The 23498-nt window shown below is 44.5% G+C and overlaps 1 protein-coding gene across 1 annotated transcript in view; it reads right to left on the minus strand.

Moving 5' to 3' along the window:
• Nucleotides 1-279: 279 nt before the first annotated feature.
• The window catches only part of PGAP1 (GPI inositol-deacylase), a 36536-nt gene continuing 13317 nt past the window's right edge, over nt 280-23498 (minus strand). Inside the window, exons 10-21 of the mRNA XM_084604637.1 lie at nt 21662-21733; nt 21526-21593; nt 19348-19501; nt 17204-17411; nt 14185-14254; nt 12639-12798; nt 11298-11391; nt 8015-8105; nt 5726-5896; nt 4398-4557; nt 2290-2552; nt 280-682 (exon numbers count right to left, since the gene is read on the minus strand). Coding sequence (XP_084460763.1) covers nt 511-682; nt 2290-2552; nt 4398-4557; nt 5726-5896; nt 8015-8105; nt 11298-11391; nt 12639-12798; nt 14185-14254; nt 17204-17411; nt 19348-19501; nt 21526-21593; nt 21662-21733 — 1683 coding nt within the window. The 3' untranslated portion in view covers nt 280-510. The remainder of the gene's footprint in view (nt 683-2289; nt 2553-4397; nt 4558-5725; nt 5897-8014; nt 8106-11297; nt 11392-12638; nt 12799-14184; nt 14255-17203; nt 17412-19347; nt 19502-21525; nt 21594-21661; nt 21734-23498) is intronic.

Genomic DNA, 23498 nt, shown 5'->3' on the forward strand with positions numbered 1-23498 from the left:
GAGATATCCAGGTTTACCATTAGCTAAGCCCCAGGCAAGTTTTTCAGTGACTTTTGGAAATTATCGATTTTGACACCCCAGTGAGACGTAGGATATATGGCGGACACCGCATCATCTCACTTTTGAGTAGACACCTACATTTAATTAGGTCAAGGTCACGCCGCCTTATAAGCCCAGCAACTAGTACCAGCAACCGGTTCTTCTGCTATGTAAAACGTGTGTGTGTGTGCGTGTGTGTGTCTGTGCATGCAAAAGATGAACAGCTCTCCAGGCTTCGACAAGAAAGAATGTAGTTTATTCTCCCTTGTGGGGCGTGACCTGGTTCAGCCTATTCGACCTTTGTTCAGTCATCATCATGATGTGGCCAGTGTGACCTGAGAGAAGGTTTCACATGATATACGTCTAGAGCCTGTCCTGCACGTGAAACAGAGAGAGAAAGCTCTTTTGATCTTCACGAGGGAGAATACTGGTTCCTATTCCCTCTAACACTTGTGACCAGCTCTTTCTTTATCAGTCGGCCTTGTGACCAATGGGCCAACGCCAGGAGATCAGTTGTTGAAGCGCCACCGTCATGTGCACCAGTGCGACCAGCGGAGCGACTCGGTACATCCGCACGGGAGATAGCAGCACGCAGGCAATCGAGAGAAGGCGGCAGATCCATGCAAGTGGCCGGTAGTACAGCCTGCACACAAAGAGGATGGCATGCTTTTAAGGCAAAAGCCTTACTTGGGTCATACTGAAAATCTAGTGAAAGATTGGCATGGGCGAGATGTCATTAACTGGACTTCTCTGATCCGCTCTGCACGCTCCCTATCTCTTAATGTTGCACCTACCATTTTCCAATCCACAGCTCTCTGCATAGTCCTCAACTTGAGTAGAACCCTTGTCGTTAGCCTCCACGTTTCAGCCCCACAGGTGAGTACTGGCAAGACGCAACAGTAATATGACCTGGGTGTGCTTGCCAAATGCTCTCCATCCCAATCTGGTTCTTCCAGTTATTTCCTTTTCGTGGTTCGGATCTGCGGTTACTACCTGTCCTAAGTAGACATAATTCCTTGCCACTTCCACTCCTTCGCTACTGCTGTTCCATTCCAATGCTGTTGGACGTTACCATATTTACACGATTCTAAGTCAACCATTTTTTTTTTAATTTGAAAATCCGAAGTTAGGCCGTCGACATACAACTGAAGTCAAAGCATGGCACTGTTAATAAGAGCAAGGCAGAACCATATCAGGGAGGCTACGGCGAATTTGTTTGGTCTACGGCTGTGCAACATTCAATACTGTGCGTGCTTCTCGGGAAAAAATTTTTTGTATCTTTTACTGCACAGCACAAAGTGCAGCTGTGGGAGTGTCAATAGTTTATGGAAGAGCCGCTGGAATAGCGTCGGCGCTCCCTTTTTTGCACGTCAGTCGCGTCTGGTCAGGTGACTTGGCGGCACTTCCAGGGAGTGTAGATGGTTGATGGAAGAGCCAACACTGATCATTCGTCGAGTTCGCGCTCTTTGCACTTTTGCACTTCTGACTTTACAACTAGCTACATGCTTTGTCACGAGCTCTCCAGTCCAAAAAGCATTCGCTGCTTGTTCCGTGCAGCGTTCAAGGAGGCAGCTATCATTTATGCCGAAGCAACCACTGCGCTGTGGACCACAAGTTCGAAGCTTCTAAACGGGTTTTGCGGGAGTGGCGATGGCAGCGAGACAAAATTTTGAACTCTGATGTCAAGCGAAGAGGCTTCCAAGGGATAGAGTTGGTATTCTATCCAGAGCTGGAGGCTAAGCTTGCCACGTATGTCGCTGAAATACGTGATTTGAACTGGAGGCGAGTATTACAGCCAGGCAATAAATTTTCATTATTGAGAGCATCCACCACAGTATTTTCTTTTTTTAGGACATGAGATTTGGGGGGTCAACTTACATGCGAGTAGACTTACAATTGTGTAAATACGGTAATTTAGTCCTCTACATATACCTAACGTTCTCAGAAGCTTTGTCTGTCTAGGTCATCAATTACGTGCAAATGAAGCCCTGGACTAGGGGAACCGACCCTGAAGAGAAGATGGACGACTCCATTTGAAGCCGCAAAAACCCCTGTAAAATAGAGCAAATAAACATTTTCCATCCATCCATCAGCGAATTACAGAGTGCTTAAGTATTCTCCACCAATCCTTGTCCCTAACTGCTCCAAATCCAGATCTCCGAATTCTTCCTCTAAGCAGGATGCTGTCGCCGCAATTCACACGTCCCCAAAACATCCGAGTCCCATCTCTTTTCATCTCGTTCTACTTACCCCTGTGGATTGGGCACAGAAGGCTGCCATAGGACGGCCTGCGCGAGTAGCAGGAATGCCGCCGGCGGCATGAGGGGGTCGGTGACCCCCGGCAGGGGGGACAAGGGCCCCGCCTTGAGCCACACCAACACTGAGGGCAGCCCCAAGGCAGCCACCCAAAGCCACAGCTGGAGCAGACACAGTTGCAGACGCCAGCTACCCGTTTCACTGGATGGCCCCCGCCGCTGCTCCTGGGCAGTCTGGCGTGCGCACTGTAATACCACCTTCATGAAGGGAAGAAGGGGAAAGGAGGAGAGGAAGAGAGAGAAGAGAATTCATATCTCCATTTCGCACTTTTGGCACCCTAGCTGTGTTTCAAACAGAGCCTTCTTCTAGAACCTTTCGATCAAACCAATTTGAAAAAATTACTAAGCAGAGCCTTTGAAATACATAACCAGGTTTTAACGCAGTCTCACAATCACACTCCACACAGAATTTAACAACCACAGTACAACAATCAGCTCCATATTAGAACAGCACAGACATACTACATTTGGAACGGCAATAATATTCACCCGGGCATCACTGGACAACCAAGCCCAAAAAAACTGAAGCGGCAAGGGCTTGAAGAAATTTTCAGGGAATTTATATTTTGCAAACAAAGCTCATGTTTTAATTAATGCAGTTATGAGGAGGCATCTAAAATCTAACACACTGAACCATCTAAAATCTGTTGATCATGTCAGAACTCCACTTCAACACCTCAAACACAAATGAGCGACAGTATCAGAAAACTAAGAATGGGGCACGAGCAAATGAGTAAAAATTTCATGCAAACAGATTTATGTAACATGAGAGATAAAGAATATTTTTAAATCTTGCCACAGAGCCCCCATAGTAAATATACCTCAGGTGTGGTTTTTACAGTCACGATAGCACAGAGGATGAATAATAAGACGTCAGTCAATGTACTGCTTAAAGCTGCCCGCAAACAATGGGCTCCAAAAAAAAAAAAAATACCATCACACTAAAAAAGCAGAATATATACAATTACACTTGTTCAAGTGACAGCTGACAGTTGAAAAGAACCAACTCACACAACTTACGATTTATACTATTGTTATTAGTAATGACCCTTTGTTTGTCTAATGAATGAGTCGGTGTTGCCTGGCTCGGCAGTTGAGCACCCTAACCAATGAGCCACTGCGGAGGGGAGCGCAAATTAAATGGTTTTTGCGAACTGGACATTGCGGCCAATGTATGTGCCGACTGAAGAACCAAACACAGTTCCCACACTGTTCAGGCGGCAAGCGTGAGTTTGGATGGTACACCATCGCTACTGTTGCGTGGCGTTCCTTGGCACGCGTTCAAGTGTGGGATTGCAGATGGCAGGAACGTTATACAAGAACACATCCCGCTGAATCTAGAGGAATATGACAGATATCGTGCACAAGTCTCACACACGGCACTTCGTTCAATGAGCCTAGAAAGGTTTTCACCTTAAGACTAATATAGCACTTGTCCCATCTTGTCTTCGTCCTCCATTCTTCCCGCGCTATGCTTCCAGAGTTGCAATTAAAAGATAATCATCGCTTTGTTGCTTTTGCTCCTCACAATACTTAAGCCAGCTTGCCTCAAGAGCCATAATCATATAATGAGTACAGAAGCAATGATCACATCGCTGCCATTTTATGCCTTACTCTATCTAGTATGCGGACCTTGGACGTCACAGCCATCATTTGGATGCTGAAACCAAAACGGCACAGAAGAAGAAGGTTAACTTCAAATCATTTACCCATACTGGATGAATGCTACCCAGTGATCAGTGTACAGCAATGTCTCACACATCCTTACAAATGAGAAAACAGGCAACCAAAATTTGCAACATGTAATTGTAGCCTGTAAATTTGTAATGTGTAACCAAACTTTGTAACCTGTAATTGTAACCTGTAACTGTAACCTGTAATTGTAACCTGTAAATTGTAACCTGTAATGTCTCGATTTGCGAGACAACAGTTCAGCCTCTCTGTGCCTTAGTTCCTTGTGTGTCTGTGTTTTGTTAGTGCCTCAGTAACGAGAGACACCGCCTTGTGAAAGAGGTGCGATGACCCGTGTCAGCAGCAGCTTACCCTGATGGCAAAGATGGCGCCCCCTACAAACAGGGCCACTGCGGCACACGCCACCACTGTCAGAAGGAGCAGTCCCGACACCAGCAGCAGCACGGCCGGTGACAGCGGCCGCTTCCCGGGTGGCGGGATCTTCTCCACTCCTCTGAGGGCCACGAGCGCCCTGCACATAAGTGACATCAACAGCATGGAGGTTGTGCTCCATAGAGAAACCTCACCACGCATCTTCTTTCATGTTTCCATGGTAAAGCATCGAGCGATGCCAACTAGAAACATGACGTCTATTTCCAGGTGCCTTGTGCTATGACTGGACACAATTTTTATTGGTTCGTTGGTTGGTTTGTGGGGTTTAACATCCCAAAGCGACTTAGGCTATGAGAGACGCTGTAGTGTAGGACTCCGGAAATTTAAAGTGCTGGTGGCATTAAAGGCGTCCAATATTCGCATACGTCTTGGAGACCGTTCTCATTGAGAGCTGGCAACAGCGGTTACCTGTTTGCACAATTAGTAACAAGCACTTCATCAATGCGCACTTTACGAAGCTCTAAATTTTAATCAATGTTTTCAGACACGGTTCGCAACGCGGTACACGCTTGCATGCTTGCGAAATGCTGCGACTGTGCAGGCACCAGTTTATGCTTACCGGTTTTTATGCGAGAGTTGTAGAGCTTCAGATATAGCAGCTGCCGCAATTATCTGTTCATGGATCACTTTATTGACATCCTAGAAAGCATAGCGTCGTGCCAACACACTAGATGCTTGACCCTCAATGCCTGTCAAGGAAAACAGTACCACTCACTATGACAACATGCCGCCTATGGAAACTGATACCACAACCTCCGTATCTCAAGCGTTGTGCTTAACCACATGAGCGATAACAAAGGTGACTCCTCTTTTGATTTCACAGGTATATATGTGAAGAGCAACATGATCTAACCAAAGCTATGGTTATTTAATTCCCAACCAGAAGCATCACTAAATATTAACCTACTCCGCCTCTTTATCTCCTACCTATAATGATTAATTCAATGATCTTGAAAGAATACCCCAAGGTGAAGCAGACCTGAAATAACAGAGTAATGGATCACTAGCATCCACCCAAAAGCAATCATACAGATTGGATGGATGAAAATGAGTATAATTACTCTCTTATCGTGACGATTAATGAATCTCTCCTCTTTGTACTAAAAAAGAAAAAAGAAAGAACACAATTACCGAAACAATCTTCTTTATTTTCCCAGGTTTCAATGCCAACTGACTTCTTCCGTACACATACGTTGGTAACGAAGGAAAACAACTAGTTATCGCCGCCGCAGACCTCAAACCCTCACCTGTTCACCACCATACTGGAGACGTAGGTGCCAACGGTGAAGAGGGACCCCAGCACAAACACTGCACCACATCCAATGCAATAGAGCGCCACTCGTAGCACCACATTCTCCCACAGACCGCTGGTGCCCAAGTTGTCCAGAACGAAAACGCCAACCTCCTCTGAGAAGCTTCTGGAAAGACCCACAGCACCCAAAAGCCACCTTTATGAACTTTCCCATGCCAACCTGTTGAGTGACAACACTGGCTTATGCTAATCTAATGTCAACCCACTGAATGTCACCCTAAAATTCATCAATCACTGTCACCATTGATGGGTATGCAAGCGGCTTCATTCGGTTTTCTGCTGTCGGGAAAAACTTCCAATTGCTTGGCATTTTCTCACTCAGCATGAAAAGAAATATATATTTATCACTGAAAAATGTTGAGCTTGCAATGAAATACAGTTGAACCCTGTTATAACAGGCGTGGATGTAACAGACAATTGGGTATAAGAGACACCCTTCATCCAAATGGTTAACCACCCTATGACTTCCATTAATTTATTCTCTTTTTTAACAGACATTTGATGTAGAAGACAATTGGCTATAAAGGACAAATTAGCCTTAAAGTTTGGTACTCAGTCTTGCTTGTAACAGACGTTTTAACATTAGGTGAAGCACCATCCATCGCTAGGTTCAGTAGCAGCTACAGTGAAAACAAAAAAGAAAGACACGCCTGTGACGTCATTATTATTAGAACTTCAGCAAAGAGCAGGTCAATCAGCTATGAAATGACTAAAAAATGGGCCCTGCTGTGGGAATGCAATGTAGAAAAGCTCCTCAGGCTTGCCACAAAGAGCACAAATGCAACTTCATATGCGAGCATCTGAGTGAGCATATTGGGAGCGCACGTTGGGTTCTCCAATAAGTGGAGCTTCCTATCACGAATAACCGTAGGTGTTGTGTCTACTAATCTGAAGAATATAGCGAAAATTGTCTATTAAGTTGCATTTCATTATGAGCGACAAATCTATCTAGTAAATGCAAAGAAAGTGCTAAGCTAGTGCCGCTTACATAAACAAGTCATTGTGCCTAGAAAGCCAGACATAGCAAAGCCAAGACAAAAACAAATGACATAAAAACAGAAGTGGTTCTGCTTTGGCAAACACAAATAAACTGCTCTGTTTGCTATTCAAACAGTTTCAACTCCACCAAGCAATGCCTAGCGCTTCTCATATATTTTTCATCTCAGGAGCAACATTCACAGACTTGTTACTCACAGCCGCTGTTACCCTTTGTCAAACAAGCACAAATTTCTAAGGGATGTTTCTGCTGGTGACGTTTTATAGTTTCGGCTGCTTCTAGCGCCTTGATAGTAAGTTGGTTACGTTTACAATTTCGTGGCGCTTTCTTCACTTGAATTTTTGTAGTGCTACCAGACACATAACTTAGCTGCGAATCACTAGTTACGGAGCCATGGCATAGTTTGCCAACATATACAGCTTTGGCACATCATCAGCCATGGGGCTCTTGGCTTGATTTTCAAGATGGGAGAGGCTGTGTTGAACAGCATCAATGCAGCCATGAAGCAGACCAAGATTTACAACTATTTCAGCAGTAAATAAATGCAAGAAAGTTCCGAGGTGCGGTCAGTGTGGTCGTCCACCAAGCAAATGTAATATATGTAAATTAAAGCTATAATAACGCTTTTGCAACATGATGTACCCTTCTTTTTTTTTTTGCATATTTTAGCCGTAGGACGCTTGCGCCGAAAGAAGGTGTGGTTAGAAAATGTAAATGTGGTACCCTGCTTATTAGAGACCTCCCAGATAAGAGACAAAAACTGCTACCCAATTCATGTCCCTTATAAAGGGGCTCAACTGTATAGTTTTCCCCTTACATAACTGGCCCAAACTCATGGTGACTCATGGCACTGATAATCAAAAGCGTTATAAATGCAGTGCTAAAATTAGACAGCGGTATGATTTCTCCTGATAGACAGACGAAAAGATGCACTCAATGTCACTGCAGTTCGCTCATGAAGACAGCGTAAGGTAACAATGTGTAGCGAGATCCATATTTATTTCTTGGCCAGTCCTAGTTCACAAGTAGAAACCGCACTTTCGAACTTGCACATGTTAATAAAGTGCAGCGCTAGCATGTGACTGCAGCGTACTAATCTACCCAAGGATCCGTGCTCTTTACAAAGTAAAGCTTGAAATCGCGGTAGTTAAAACTTTGCAAATACGGTACTTCCGTAATGAGCAAGCAATGCATGAACGAAGAAGGGCGACGAGACACCATCCTCACTGAAAGAAGTACTCAGCCACACTGGACAGCAGAGTCAGCTCCAAGAAGGTCTCCGCATTCTGCAGGGCACAGTTGAAGTCCAGGCACAGACCTGGGTGTAAAAATAAAAATAATATAATATATACATATAACAATATTTTACAATAATTTCCATTTAATTACCATGCCCACTTGCAATAAATGGCAATGTTTTGGGTGGCAACAATGAAACAATGGACACGGTTCACGCACAATGCAAACACACAATACATTTGAGACCCACCTTCAAAGGGCCACTGTCTGCGTGATTAAAGCTACAGTCGCCGACCGTTTTTTCGGACTTGAAGGGACCCGAAAAATGGTCCGAATAATCGAACAGTCCGAAAAATCCGTGAAGCACAAAAAATCACTTTATTCAGAGGAAATCGGCTTAAAAAAGTCGCCGATTTTACCTTGCGGCAAATTTCTTTTGCTGGCGACGATTTGCGCTTGTATTTGCGCCAAAGTTGTCGTTTCGCTGTACACGCTAGACAGCAAGTTCACAGCGTTCGTAATTTGTGCAAGCGATGGCTGTGGTAGGCCGCCCGAGTCGTCGTCGGAGTCCGACTCGTCTTCAGGTTGAAGAACCTGGCTCGTGTGACAACACGGCGGACGTATGAGACAAAGCACAAAGAAATAGCTGCCCGCGTCAGCGTTGGCGACAAAAGCAGGTTGACGGCGATGACAATCCGACTGCCACCTCGAAGTGGCAGAGATTGCAGGGGCCTCTCCTGGCAAAAATGGGGCACCGAAACCATGTCAAGCCAATCCAACTGCAGAGCCAATCCACCTCAATCCAAGATGGCGCTTGTTGCGCCGGCGAAAAGCCAATAAGATGGCAGATTTTGGCCTGCAGGGGACTGAAATTAGTCCGAAAAATCGAACTTTCGGACTTTTAAAGTCCGAAATATCCGTCGCGAATATGTATGCGCTTCTATGGGGTGACTGACGGTGCCTCACTGAAGTCCGAAATATCCTACAAGTCCGAATTATTGGAGTCCGAATTACCCGTCGGCTACTGTACTATGTACAGCAAAACCTTGTCCAAGCAAATCTTGCAGGGCTGCAGAAAAAACTATGTGCAAAGGCTGCAGCCCGGCACCTAAGCCTAAAACAGCTTACCAAGTATGTCCACTGATCCGGAAAGCAATGATACCCAACCCAACATATTTAATTGTCGTTGGAATGGTATTTTGATGCAGCTCTGTCAAAACTTCACCAAAAACGACCACTTGGTTGCCGCATGCAGCAGTTTTAAACATTTAATATAAACCAGGCTGGCCCCAGCACTAAACAAAATAAAAAATTACGCAAGCAGAAATGGCTGCCGCTTGATGATTTCGGCAGCACAACCATGTGCGACTTGTAACGTGGTCACACAAAATGACTGATGACGGCTGTCGACTGCACAGCCAATAGCCGTAAGCTGGAGGCGAAGCTCAGAAATGGAAATTACCGCATATTGCCTATTATAGGTCAACCTATAACTGGAGTCGACCTGCACACGAGTCATTAATTCGACCTATACGCCGAGTAAAAAGTATAGTTTAGGCTGAGCTGCGGGTGATATCAAGCGCGTTTGTACATAATTCTGCAACAGTTGTCAGACACTGTACGAATGCAGGTTGCTTAAAAAACAGGATTTCTGTCAAAAGACACGCCCCAAACCTTCTGTTTTCACGCAACAAAAACACTACGTATATATGAACTGTCTGCATCCCCATAAAAACTGGCAATGCCATATCTCAGATCCAATCTGATCTCGTTTCAAACCACATGACCGGTCAAGCATCTGTGTATTTTTTTCATGCCTAGTCATGATTTCTGCGTTTTGTTTTGTTGCAATTGGATTGTTGGCAATCAGTGGTGTGTGTGGGTTGTGTTCCTGACAAATGCCAATGTGCCGCCACAGCCTTGGCAACAATACAGTGCAGCTTTCAAGCAGCAAATGATCCTCTATGCAGAATCAGAAAAAAATGTTGCAGCAGGGCAAAAGTTTGACGTGCTGAAAAAGTGTCTGTGAGGAATTGGAGAAAGCACGCAAGTAAGATCTTTGCATGTGCTGCTACACGCCGTTCTTTTCGTGTGAACCGAAGTACGGACAATATCCCATCATTGTAGATGCAGTTCAAGACTTGGTTCATGACCAAAGGAGCAAGAGCCTGAACGTTTGCTGCAGTGAACCTTAAGTGAAGGCACCTGCTTCAATGACACTTGTTATGAACTGTCAACCGACATGGTCTCTAGAGCATTCACCACGTGCGACAGCTCATCACGACTTCGAACAGCCAGCAGCTGCAGTCGCAAAGATGACCATGACTACGTCCTTCTCGCGAGCGAAAGCAAATCGTAAGAGGCATTTCGTGAACAAATAAACGTCTTTGGATGACTCGGTCATCTGAAAAACTTGTTTGCGACCTATGGTCACAACGTGATTCAGTACTGACTTACTGTAAAATCCCACGTATAATAAGGACCTGCATATAATACGAGGTGTAATTTCAGGATAGCGAAAATAGAAAAAAAACAAAAAAAAAACAAGTTTTCATCCAAATGTAACGCGAGCAAGAAAATATCAGCAAAGGTATTCATACTACATTTCGAAATTGCCTGAGGCATATGCGTTCCACGTTTTCGCGTCCAAGGCCACCCCCCCACAAGGCGGCGAAAAGTGCCACAAACCATCATGTGCCAATGCTGGTTCACTCTTGTCGTGCCGCTACGGTTGATCAGAGAATTTCATGTTGTTCTAAAACAAGTCGGCCGCTTCCAGCTCAGACGTGGGAAGGCAAACGAGCTGCCAGCCATTAAGCACCGTGCCATGCTCATGCCAGTTCACATCTAGCACCGCATGCAGACGCGCGTCATGTGCAGGCATGGATAGCGGGGTCAGCGTGACAAAACCAAAACCACCGAAACAGTCAGCCGACACCTCCGCTAGGCAGCGGCTCCTCCCACTGGAAGCTTGATGATGATAACGCTGGTTAATAACGAGGCGGGAACAGCTGATTTAGGGTGAAATTTGTATCTGTATAATATGAAGCAGAAATCGGACATAAATTATCAAATAAACGCTATCAAATAAACAAATAAAATAAAACACTACGCACCTTCGCGTATCTGCTCAATGTGGGCAACAAATGGCCACCTTGTTTACATCAAGCATGTTGTGAGGCAAGTCGAGAGTTTTCAGACTGACAAGTGTTCCTTTGCGTGCGAAGGTCATGCCAGCACAACTCGTATCTACGCGTCACGACACGCTCACCCGTTCTGTGGACAGACAGCAGCTGTTCGGCCAGCACTGCCAGGAGGATGGCCACGCAGTATGAAGGCACCATGGTGATGTGTCGCCTCATCATCTGCACCACAGAGACAGGGACGCACGTCACAGTCACAACAGACATATTCTCTAGCAATATATATTGCAGTTAGTACAATGTGTTAAAAGGGTATTGCTCAATGTGAAGCAGCGTTTAATTAAGTAAAGGACTCAATACTCCCTATAACTAGTACCACAACCAGCATAAATGCCCAGAAGCCATTAGTTAATTAAACTGCATATAACCTAGCATTAAGCAACATCAGTGGTAGACATTTATGAAGAAAAGATGCTGCAAAAACTGCGGGAAAGGCTCCAATTCCTTTTTTTTACTGCATCAATAACAACAGTCCTCCCCTCATACTCACAATCTGGAAGCGCATCGTACGAAGGACATGAGCCACGCGACACTGAACACTGAAGAACAGTTTAATGATGTGGCAACCAAAAAAATGGGGCGTATTGAAAATGGGTGAAGTTTTGATGGTTAAGAAAGAAGAATTGCTGGGCTTGATTCTGCCTAAGTTATCGGAAGTTATCAGAAGTTTGCTTTTCTGTTCTTCAGTGTCTCATTCTGGAGTGATGAAACCCCATGAGAGAATAAACAGAAGACAACATCCGCAATTCTTCTTTTAAGAGTTAAAGATGTTCTTATTCTATCGAAACCATAAATAAAGAGGTTTAGTGAATAAGCGCGAACCAAAGAAATTATACACGAATCTCGACGTCCCCCTCCCTTTAATTTTTTCTTCTGTGCAATGATATCACTGTACTCTCCGTAATATTACAGGGGGTCATAGCCACAGTTATTGGTTACGTACTATCACGACAACCTCCCTCTGTATGTAATCATGCACTGTACCATATCCAACCAATTTCCCACATTCAACTCATGGGACAGCGAGGAAGTTCTAAAGACCAGCCTAAATAAGAAACGCCAATCATTGCCTGGCGTTGCGGACAGTTCAAGTGAGATTTTGAAATTTTCCCCGCCAGAAATCTTGGTTGTTGAAGAGAACTTGTTGGGCTAGTTGGTTACAGTGCATTCTTAATATTTAAAGCCGCAAGAAACACAGGAGGGCGAACGAAGCGAAGATGACAGGAAGAAGAACCTTTGTCCTTCGTCCATGCACTTCGTTCTTCGCTCAGGTGCTTCTTCCTGCCGTCTTCACTGCGTTTTTCCTGTGTTTTAAAATTGCACCTTTGAGTATTAAGAAAGCTTCGCCGTTGGCTGCAAAATGGTCCATTTATAAAGTTCCAAAAAAAAGTTCAGTTTGCCCCGCCCACCTGTCCTAGACTGCTTTTCCAGGCTGCCTCAGCACGCAGCTCATAGCTGCACTCGGGGTCGAGGTAGAGGTGCAGCTGTGGCGGAGGACCATCGCTCGATCCAGCACCACTCTGCACCTGAACTAGCATCCGCGTATCCTTCGGGCCGCCACGTGATCCCCTGGGAACACAGACAATCGCGTAATGGTGATGACTGTCACTGATGAGACCATTCTTTGCTTCAAACAAAATTGCCTATACTACGTATATCCCTAGATTCCCATAATCTTCAATGCTTCAAGGCTAAATGACTTGCTTGTTCGTCAATTTTACTGAACTCACACTTGTAGTGCGCAACAAGTAAAGACAAAAAATGTGACCATCCGTAACAGAAGCTGCTAGCTTGAAGCCCTCTACCTAACGTAGAAGGTTGTAAATCAATGTGTTGCAAATTGAGGAACTGTTCCAAGTCATTTTGAACACATTTCTATATTGCTTTTCACTTTTTCACTGTGTTGCATGCTCCTATGAAATTTATTTTTTTACGTTAGTTTTCAGTATGTCTATTAAAATTACCAGGTGTCTTCAGTTTTGTAATTACGTTTCCTAAGATTTTTTAGGTTTGCCAAGTAAATTACACACAGCTACAAGATGAAAAAGAACAGATATTTAGATACTCAATTCTCTCAGACAATGGACATACTACATAATAGTGTGCTGACATGGTTATTTATGCATAAGTATGACATGGAGTTAAATGCCACCGTTACGAAATTTGCATGATGGAGGGCACTGAAAAACATTACTTCCAGTTGTTTTTTTTTTCTTTTTAGTAACTGCGACCCATTTCTGCTCTAACTATGAACTGACTGTACAGTGACGTCTCAAATCAGTTAGTACACACTGATGGGGCAAAATTGTAAAATACACACCATGTAAAATAGCAAATACCTATCCTGCCCAAATGTTGTGATCTGAAATTTTTCCCACACTTACAAGCAAAATGCTTACACTGAAACTGCAATGCACTGCACCAGCCAGTCTATGATACCTGTGCTGACATGATAAGGAAGAAACAATGGTGCCCTAAATATTTACTCCTACACACTGCTTTTTGACAGGCCTAGTGAAAATAACAAGCCCAATAATTTTGCACCCTGAGCAATATTATCCAGTGCAGGCTACCAATTGGGATAGTAAGAACTAAACGGACAACATTCTCACAATGCCTCAGCCAACGACTGAATGGTCCCAAAATGACTCTACCGAGCTCAAACCTTAGAAAGATCAAAAGCAACCCGCGAAAGCACGAACAGTAGCAACAGGAGTCTCAGACTACGGGCCCCGGCTCCATCAAACTCTCTTTTGAACTGTCAAATACGCATTATTACAACCAGCAGATTGTGTCATCACTGCCTCTGCACTATCCCTGCTGATTGGTGAGAAGATTATCATCAGCTTAGCGCCCACAGAACTTCATATCTCAAAATTGCTATCGCCCCAGTGTCACATAAACGCGGTATTGTAGCATGCACGAAAAGGCTCAACGTGACTGAGGTGTGCGTACAGGGGGTACAAGATGTGGAAGAAGAGGTCCTCTCTGCCCCAGGGGACCAGGAACCGGACAAACCCATCACCTTAAAGGGAAAGAGAGAGAGAAAATGGGCAAAAAAAAAAGACAGACACAAATGTGTCACACGTGCACCTCACAAACATACAAAAATTTGTGTCGTCCAGTCGGTTACACGGCACACAGAAAGCAGCCCTCACAAAAAAGAAGACACAGACACAAGTGGAGAATGCAGTGTCCCACATAAAATGGATCAAAACATCCCTCTGAACTCAAACCACGTGAAAGATAATATGATCTATGTAAAGCAACTTCGAACAGTGATGTCATATTCACGCCTTCTGCACTATGCCCCACAGATGAAAATGTTGTAATCGCGGTGCACTTAAATTCTAGAAGTGTGCTGTCACGTGGTAGTTAGTGAAAATTTGCAGGCTTTCCAATCTTTTTTTTTTCTTTGCCTAATAAAAATTTCTCTGCTCGGGTGGCCTCATCGCAGCTACCTGGGTCAGACCGTATCTGTGGTACACGTCAACTTTCCTATTTAAACCAGAGTGTCATCATCATCATCATCATCAGCCTGATTATACCCACTGCAGGGCGAAGGCCTCTCCCATATTTCTCCACTTAACCCGGTTCTGTGCAAGCTGCATCCACTTGACCCCTGCGAACTTCTTAATCTCATCCGCCCACCTAACTTTCTGCCGCCCCCTGCTACGCTTTCCTTCCCTTGGAATCCAGTTTGTTGCCCTCAGCGACCATCGGTTATCCTCTCTTCGCACTACATGTCCTGCCCATGTCCATTTCTTCTTCTTAATTTCAACTAGAATGTCGGTAACTTGAGTTATTTCTCTGACCCACTCTGCACGCTTTCTGTCTCTTAATGTTACCCCTACCATTTTTCATTCCATAGCCCTCTGGGTTGTTCTCAACTTAAGTAGAACTCTCTTGGTTAGCCTCCACGTTTGTAAAACCTGAGTGTAAAAAGTTGTATTCAAAAGTTAATTAGGTAATGCTAGTTAATCGAGAAGGCAGAACTGAATCAACCTAAGTATTTAGTTGAATTGAATCAAGGAGAATGCTTAGGTCTTTTTTAAGTCTTGGCCCATATAGCTGGGACGCCCTGTAGCATACGCTCAGAAAAAGAAACAAAAGAGCAAGTGATGCTGACGCAATGAGAACACTGAGGGGTAAAAGCGCCTTACAGATAACGGTTTCCCAGGCGTCATTAAAATGGGACGAAGAAAGAGATGTATATTTCGCTCAAGCATTGGTTAGGCTACACTCTAGCATTACTACCCAACAATGCGTGCTGTCGATACCTGGAGGTGAATATTTTCATCTAGGAGCGAGTTACCTCGTTCATTTCGGTTCAAGACACTTCTACTATGTCATGCAATACATGGCTACAACCGAATGTTGGAAAGCATCAATGTCAAAAGAGCAGTGAGCCACAGAGCAGCTCAGGATATATAACACACTGAGACACGGGTCCTAAAACAAATTTTGTTATTTACTGGACAAACTTGATGAAACATCGCAGAACTGTTCAGTTTTTCCTGCTGACTTCAAATAGCCAAAGATTTACCTTGTAGGGAAATTAGTTCTAGAGGTATTAGGAAATTATCGCTATTGTCTGCTCAAGCAATAGGGGAAAAAATGCTCATCAGAAATCGATTTTTAATACATAGGTATATACTTTAAGTTGTAAGCAATGCTATCTTAGAAGCAGTTTTGAAATTGAGATATTAGGGATTTTGTAGCCCACCGAACTTGGCACTACCAGTCATGGCAACTATATTAAAATTTCATGATAAAATACAAATACTTTAGAGGTGAAAACAAAAAATGTGCCTCCAAAATTGCATTCCTTACTCTTTATAGTATCTACATGTATATCAAAAATTAATTTCTCATAAGCATTTTTTTACTTACGATTCGAGCAGACAATAGAAACAATTTTCTAAAACCTTTTGAAATAATTGCCCTAGAAGGAAAATTTTTGCAGATTTGAAATCACGAGAAAAAAAAAACTGAACACTTCTGCGAGGTGTCGCCAAACTTAGGCATTAAATAACAAAATCAGTTTTAAGACCCATTTACATCTAAAATTTAAGACCCAGTACACCTACAGTCGCAGACAGAAGTTTATAAGCCATGCTTTGAAGGTCAGTCTTATGATGCATTACATAAAGAAGAGTAATGGATGTTTGTTGTATATGCAAGTAATGTTCACTTCTGCACTTGCACACAAAGGCAGCAAACATTTTTAATTAAATTTTGGAATGCAACAAAAGAGCTTAAAGTGAAGAAGCGTGTTCTTGAAGCTGTACACGTAAAGGCTGCAGGTGCACAGAACATTCCAGCCCGGCACAAAACAAGAACATGTCGTATCTGGCGCTGTCGTTAAGCTCCCATCAAAGCTAACTCTTACAGTGACCACTTTCCAGCGTACTCCAAACTCTGCAATCAGCTGAGCATCTATTCTGCATACCCCCACTTTCATCATATCCAAATCCTAATCTCCCACCCTAGTGAAACAATCCATCTTATTTACTAAGGGAGAAAGCATGCTCCAGATTGTTGACTGAAATTCACCTCCTAGATCTTTTTATACTTCATTTCTCTTCTTTGGAAAGGAAAATATAACCCCACTAGTTGCAATGTTCTTGAATATACAGTACAGTCTCACTGACACGAATTTCCTAACATCCCAAAAAAATATGTGTATCATCTCAACTTCACAGCAAGAAAAATAAAAATAAAAATGACAGGGTCTCTAGATGTCTCTTGAGAGAACGGCAAAAACCTAGTCATCGGAAGCCTAGTTTTGTAGTCATGATGAGTCATGCCTAGTCACCCAGAAGCAAAGGAAATGCATTCGCACAGATCTGTTTACAGCTGGTGGGAATCATTTACAGCCGCGCACTGTTGCTCTCTGCTCGTGTTGCATACCAAGTGACACTGGTGGTAACACGCACACTGCATAAATAACCTCCCAAGGTCTCCTACTTACCCTTAGTCTCCGAGCGGCAGATTTTAACCACCAGAGTGAGCTGGTACACCTGCCAGGGGTGCCACAGGCCATGCATGCTCAAGTTGTAGAAGGCTGCGCCCTCGGTTAGCGGCACCGACAGGAGCACTGAGGGACTCCCCCACCAGGGTGGAAGTTCCACAGCCCGCCACCGCTCGGAGGACTGTAACCGCTCCCCAACCACGGACACCTGCACGCACACAGACACCTTTGCTCGGGACGCAGCGTGTATATGAAAGTCGGCACCATCGTACCACCACTAGCTGGAATGGTTGGGCGAAGAGCATACCAAAGCGCACGACAGAGAGCGTACATGAAAGTCAGCACCCCCCGGCTGAGAGGTGTAAAGCACATGGCAGATGAAAATGTGATATGTGAAGATGGTGGAGCAAGGTGCATACCGAGGCGCACGACAAAGAGTGTACCATCTTTGCCAAAAGTAACCAGGCAGCATGTTCCACTTCTCGGTTGGGTAGCAGACAAGTCGTACCCCTTCTGAAGCTGTAAATCTGTGTAAAAATGAGGTCCTGTCCTCACTTGTTAACAATTTGTGATCATCTGGGAATATACGTTGGCTTTACAATACAAGTGAAAATCAAACCATGCAGCCTGGTTACTTTTGGCAAAGACTGTACATTAAAGTCAGCACCCCCCCGTCTGAGAGGTGTAAAGTACATGGCAGATGAAAATGTAATACGTTAAGATGGTGGAGCGAGGTGCATACCAAAGTGCACGACAGAGAGCATACATGAAAGTGAGCCCCGCCCCCCCCCGGCTGAGAGGTGTAAAGCACATGGCAGATGAAAATGTGATACATGAAGATGGTTGGGCAAGGAGCATACCAAAGCACATGACAGAAAGCGTACATGAAGGTCAGCACCCCCCCGGCTGAGAGGTGTAAAGCACATGGCAGATGAAAATGTGATACATGAAGATGGTTGAGCAAGGAGCATACCTACCAAAGCGCACGACAGAGAGCGTACATGAAAGTCAGCACCCCCTGGCTGAGAGGTGTAAAGCACATGGCCGATGAAAATGTGACACATGAAGATGGTTGGGCAAGGAGCAGAACAAAGTGCATGACAGAGAGCGTACATGAGTCAGCACCCCCCGGCTGAGAGGTGTAAAGCACGTGGAAGATAAAAATGTGATACGTAAAGATGGTGGAGCAAGGTGCATACTGAAGCGTATGAGAGTGTGTACATGAAAGTCAGTACCCCTTGGCTGAGTGGTGTAACACCCCTGTCAGACGAGCAAGTTTAGCATCACATTCAACGAGGGACATTTGCATTTAGTGTCATTCGCATCGTTTCACATGATAAACTTTAATGACATTCACTGCTGAACACACGAAGTGAGTTTGGCGAACTCACTACATTTTGTCTGGCAGATGAGTGTGTAGTCTCGACAGCAGGCCATCCGCATATTATTTATATATATTTTGGTAATTACAATATTTTGAAATTTTTAACGTAATTTAGTGAGAGTGTCTTTCAATAAGCACCACATTTAAGCTGGATTTAAGTGGTGAGCTGGAACCGCACGACTGTAATAAACCTTCTCAGACGTAAGCAGATCTGTGTGACTGCCTTTCCAACGCTTCTTCGTGCTTATTTATCTTCGCGTTGATGATACAAATGTTCGGATGATACAAATTTTTTCCTGAACCCGTGATAATCGTATCACCGAGGCTCTACCGTACATCTGCGAAGCTGACAGCTTCTCCTGATTGTCAGGCAGTGCCACAAGTAAAAGGCTGTAAGTGAAAGGTAAATAACGGCAACAAAGTTCTTTTATAGAAAAACATGACGTTTTGGAATCGACTCTGCTCCTTCTTCTTGGAGCACCTCGTACGTAGCCGCACCACGAAGGAACCAAACCGATTCTAAAACGTCGTGTTTTTCCATAAAAAAAACTTGTTTACCGTTATTTACCTTTCTTTCAATTAAATCAAATTTCCCAACTGAGTCTAAGCAGGAAGTTTGCATGGCAAACGTATTGTGGTCCCGTTATTGGGCGGAGCATCAGCCCCTAAGGAGTCCTAGGATTGTGAATTAAAAACGATTAAAATGCCCATGCAGTACCCTCCACAGACTCGCATCACAGAACAGGTGCTTCCTGCTTACCTTCGACGTGGTCGGCCGAACATGCACAAGCACGGCTTGCAGGCCCCTGGCACGCAACTCTGCGCCCGATGCAAGGAAGCCCCGGCGCTCGACTCCATAGGCCCCCTGGTACGGCAGCGTCTCTCCTTCGAGGGACAGACTCACACCCGCCGTGCTAGGCGAAAAGGCCAAGGGGGAAAAAGAGAATGCAAAAAATGATGCATGCATCCAATTCATTCTCCAGTTTAAGAAGACTAAAAGACCCCAAGCAAAAAAGCAAAAAGTAGGAGGATGAAAATATCTTAAAAAACAGAAGTGAAGAAATTTTCAATCAATTCCGAACAAAAGGTACAATCACACGCAAGGTGACAATATAAGATAAAAGGTTAAAAAGGATGTACAATGCATTCCCAAAAGCCACAATGAAGTGGCTAGCCCAGGCAGCATCATTAACATTAAGAAAATGTCAAATACCATTAAAAATAATGAGCCCTTCGGTGTATAATGTGCCCACATTAAAAAAGGGCAAACAAGAATTTGTACAGTAATCCTATGTGGCTGTTGACAGCAGGTAGCACCACTTGCTTTTACATTATGGTACAATAAGTCACCAAGGCTGACACGCCAACAGTGAAGCCAGCCAATGCTGAGTAATGCCACTTGAGCCCGTTGCATCTTTGATGGTGTAGGCAGGGCATTCTATCTTTAGTTCATTCTAGCAGTCCACGCTGTTCTTTGTTCTTACGTTATCTAGCCAATGGTGCCTACGGTACTGTACGCTGGGCACTTTTATTTAAAAGGAACACCAAGTCCAGAAGGTGCATGAGAGAGGAATGCACACGACATCCTCATTGTAATTAAACATAAGGGAGTGATTACTCGTTAGCATCCGCCAGGCATACGGCTACAAAGGAAGGCTACAGAGCTTTCCGAGAAACTTTGCAGGTAAAAAAAAATTTGTCCTGATTTGGGGATCGAATGCGCTTTGCCACTTCGAGTTATTGATCAATTCGCTCTCGCAATACCATCTGCCAGCCTGCCTCGTTAACTCGGTAGAGTGACAGCCCTGGAAATACGGTGGTCCTGGGGTTCGAACCCGTTTCATCTGTCACCTTTATGACCGATGTTCCTTTTAAGAATGCGCTAACTGGTCCTGAATTCAACTTCTCAACTATCAAAACTATGAACTGTCCTTACATTAAAGGGAAACTAAATGACTACTACGGTTCCCAACAATTCTTCTCAATAAAAATTAATATTCTGGCTCTTTCTGCGCACGCTAACACTTGTCTGCAAGTAAAAATTTAGTTGTGGTTTAACTCTGGTTAACCCTAGCTGAATCGCGATAGCAACGGCGGAAGCTTCTTTTGCCTGCTACATTATTCCCCTGTCACGCCCTATCAGTGTAAGGTGCTACATTATTGGGGACACTTAATTAGGCTCATCCTTTAAGAGTACGACGCGAGAGCGCAAGCTGCCAGCCCACATATAAATGAGAAGGGTTCAGTGCTGCTGAACCGAATGTGGAGCGAAAGCATTAGCTGCGGGTGACCAAGCGTTCTTCGTTTTCTTCGTCGTCTTCTTTTTCATCTTTTTCTTAGCTTTCATCTTCGTCGTCTTCTTCGTCGCTGTTCAAGGTCAAACGTGGCCCTTCCCGGGACCACGCAACGGGCCGAAACCTGGCGTAGTATTGCTATCGCAATAAAAAAAGCCATTCATGGCGCCAAGAAAACTGGATTTAAAGATATTCCCGCTAATCGCTTCAAATTCATAACGTCTACATCAAGGAGGACTGGCTGGTGCTGTTTTGAAGCGAATTTTAGTGTCGCACACCCTCTGATACCCAAACGAACATTTCGTGTCAACACTTATACTCCCCTCACGATGCCGGCTGATGATCACAAAGCCTGTATTTCTGTCTCCGATCCATTCTAGCCCGTAAATACAACATTTCGTGTCAACACTTATACTCCCCTCACGATGCCGGCTGATGATCACAAAGCCTGTATTTCTGTCTCCGACCCATTCTAGCCCGTAAATACTACATTTTTCAGTGAGAGTGGTCTCCTTGTAGTTGGATTGCGGTAGTACTATATTCATAACGATTAACTTCTATTTGTCCTCGGAGCTCCTTTAAAGGTTCCAGCAACTCACTCAAGCCAGCACGCTAAGCACCACATATGCGCCCAAAATCTTCACCAGAGAATCTTGCCAGTGGCGGCCTCCTTGTGCACAGCTGTGCAACCGTACAGCCACTCCTTGTTGCCCTGCAGAGAAGGGCACACACACGCGGTCAGCCCTCTGGAAAGCCAGGGCACCGTCGGGCGTGCCTTACGAGACCAGACGCCCGCAGCATCACGTGGTGCGACTCGCGGACAGGCATCACCAGCCACCGGGAGACCAGGACCTGCAGAAAGACACGCACCATAAACGCACTTCGATAGTGATCCATGACAGCTTTCTCAGTACTATAAGTTTGCACCCATGAAGGCTTTAAAATATAAACTGACTTAGGCTATCGATTCTAGTCCCAGTCATGTGAAGGCCTAGATTTAACTCCGTAGAAAACTGTTTGCTTACACCTTAACCTCCAGAGACCCACGATGCATTTGGCGTAAGTTTTTTTTTTCCTCAATCTTTCAGAATTTAAGTCCGTCGGATTACGAAGGTGAAAAGCGTTAAATATTTTCACGATGGCACTCCTGTTTCACCTCAGTGTAGTATCCAACTTATTGAGCAGAAAAATAAGAAATGCATAAAAGGTTAATATAAGAGTGTGTACAGCTTAAATTACAACCTCCACACGTTGGATTAATTATTAACTTTGACATAAAACCATAGTTATGCTCTGAAATCATGTAGAAATACTAGCAATGGTATAGTACTTGCGTCCCTAGCAGGTGAATCAATGCTGTGACGCTGAATGCCACCAATCTGAAACTGAATCTTCCGGAATCTTTAGTCTGGATTTTGAGCCATGCAATTTCATCAATACTGCATAGTAGATGGCTCCAATATGTGTCCAACATAATGTACAGCCAGGTTTTGAGAGAATGAAAGCCATGAAGTGCAAATACTGGTTAAAAAGCTAATGCCTAATATAATGAACAATATGCCCACAGCCCTGTCTCAGGAAGTCACAGTACATGAAAAATAAAGTATATAATATACATACACAGACTCTAAGTCTGACGACACTCTCTGCTCTGGGCCGGTGTGATATAACATTTCTCAAACCAATTGCATTCTGATTTGTTCTACTTCCCAACCTTTGAAAGAGGAAAACTGGTGTGGCATCGACTCGACGGGTGATGACGAGTGGCAAATTAAAAATAGAAGAATAAATTCGAAAAGCGTTAGCTATACAGTCGAACCCGGTTATATCGAACCCGGATATATCGAATCTTGGTTATATCGAACTCACGAAATATCCCCTTGAAAATCCCATGTAAAAGTATAGGAAAGCCGAGTCACATATCGAACTAAATTTTACCGGTCCTTCGATATATCAAACTCCGCACCACGCACTGGAAAGTGTGCCCACCCCAAAGACGATTGCATCACCCTTGGCCGTTTGCCGCGTGACGTTTTCAAGCCACGCGCGGGAGGAATGAGAGGGGACAGTTCGGTGATGGCTGGTCTGGGCAGCGCCGCGCCCATTCCGCAAATGCACGTGCATCTGCAGTTATCGTTTCCCGCGCGCTAGCACATGACATTTGCAAGCCATGTGCATGGGTGTGCCCTTTCTTTTGCCGAGCTATCTCCTTCAGCACGCTACGCATACGCCAAGCCAGCTTAGCCCGTTTTAAGACAGACGTCGGACGCTTTCTCCAGCGTGTGTTGCAAACCCTCTGCATGCGGCGGCTGACGTGGCTATGGCACCTGCGGACGTTAAGCAGCGGCAGATCCCTCTCTCTCTCTCTCTCTCTTTTTTTTTGTAAGAGTCATTCATTCTTATCGTTGTGCTGTACGCGTGCCGTAGCGTAAGATATGGCGGCTGCGGACGTTAAGAAACGGCAGGCTGTTTTTTTTTTTTTTGGCGAGAGTCGTTTATCCTTGCATGTATGGATCAACAAAACCACGGGTCCGCCCCAAGCGCGGCGTGATAAAAAACCAGGCTTGTGCAATCAAGCCATCACGGGCACTCTGCCAAGTTCGTTCCCCGCCACCGC

Source organism: Amblyomma maculatum, chromosome 5 (genome assembly GCF_055883805.1).
Source record: "Amblyomma maculatum isolate TAMU_Amacu chromosome 5, ASM5588380v1, whole genome shotgun sequence".
Classification (NCBI taxonomy): Eukaryota; Metazoa; Arthropoda; class Arachnida; order Ixodida; family Ixodidae; genus Amblyomma; species Amblyomma maculatum.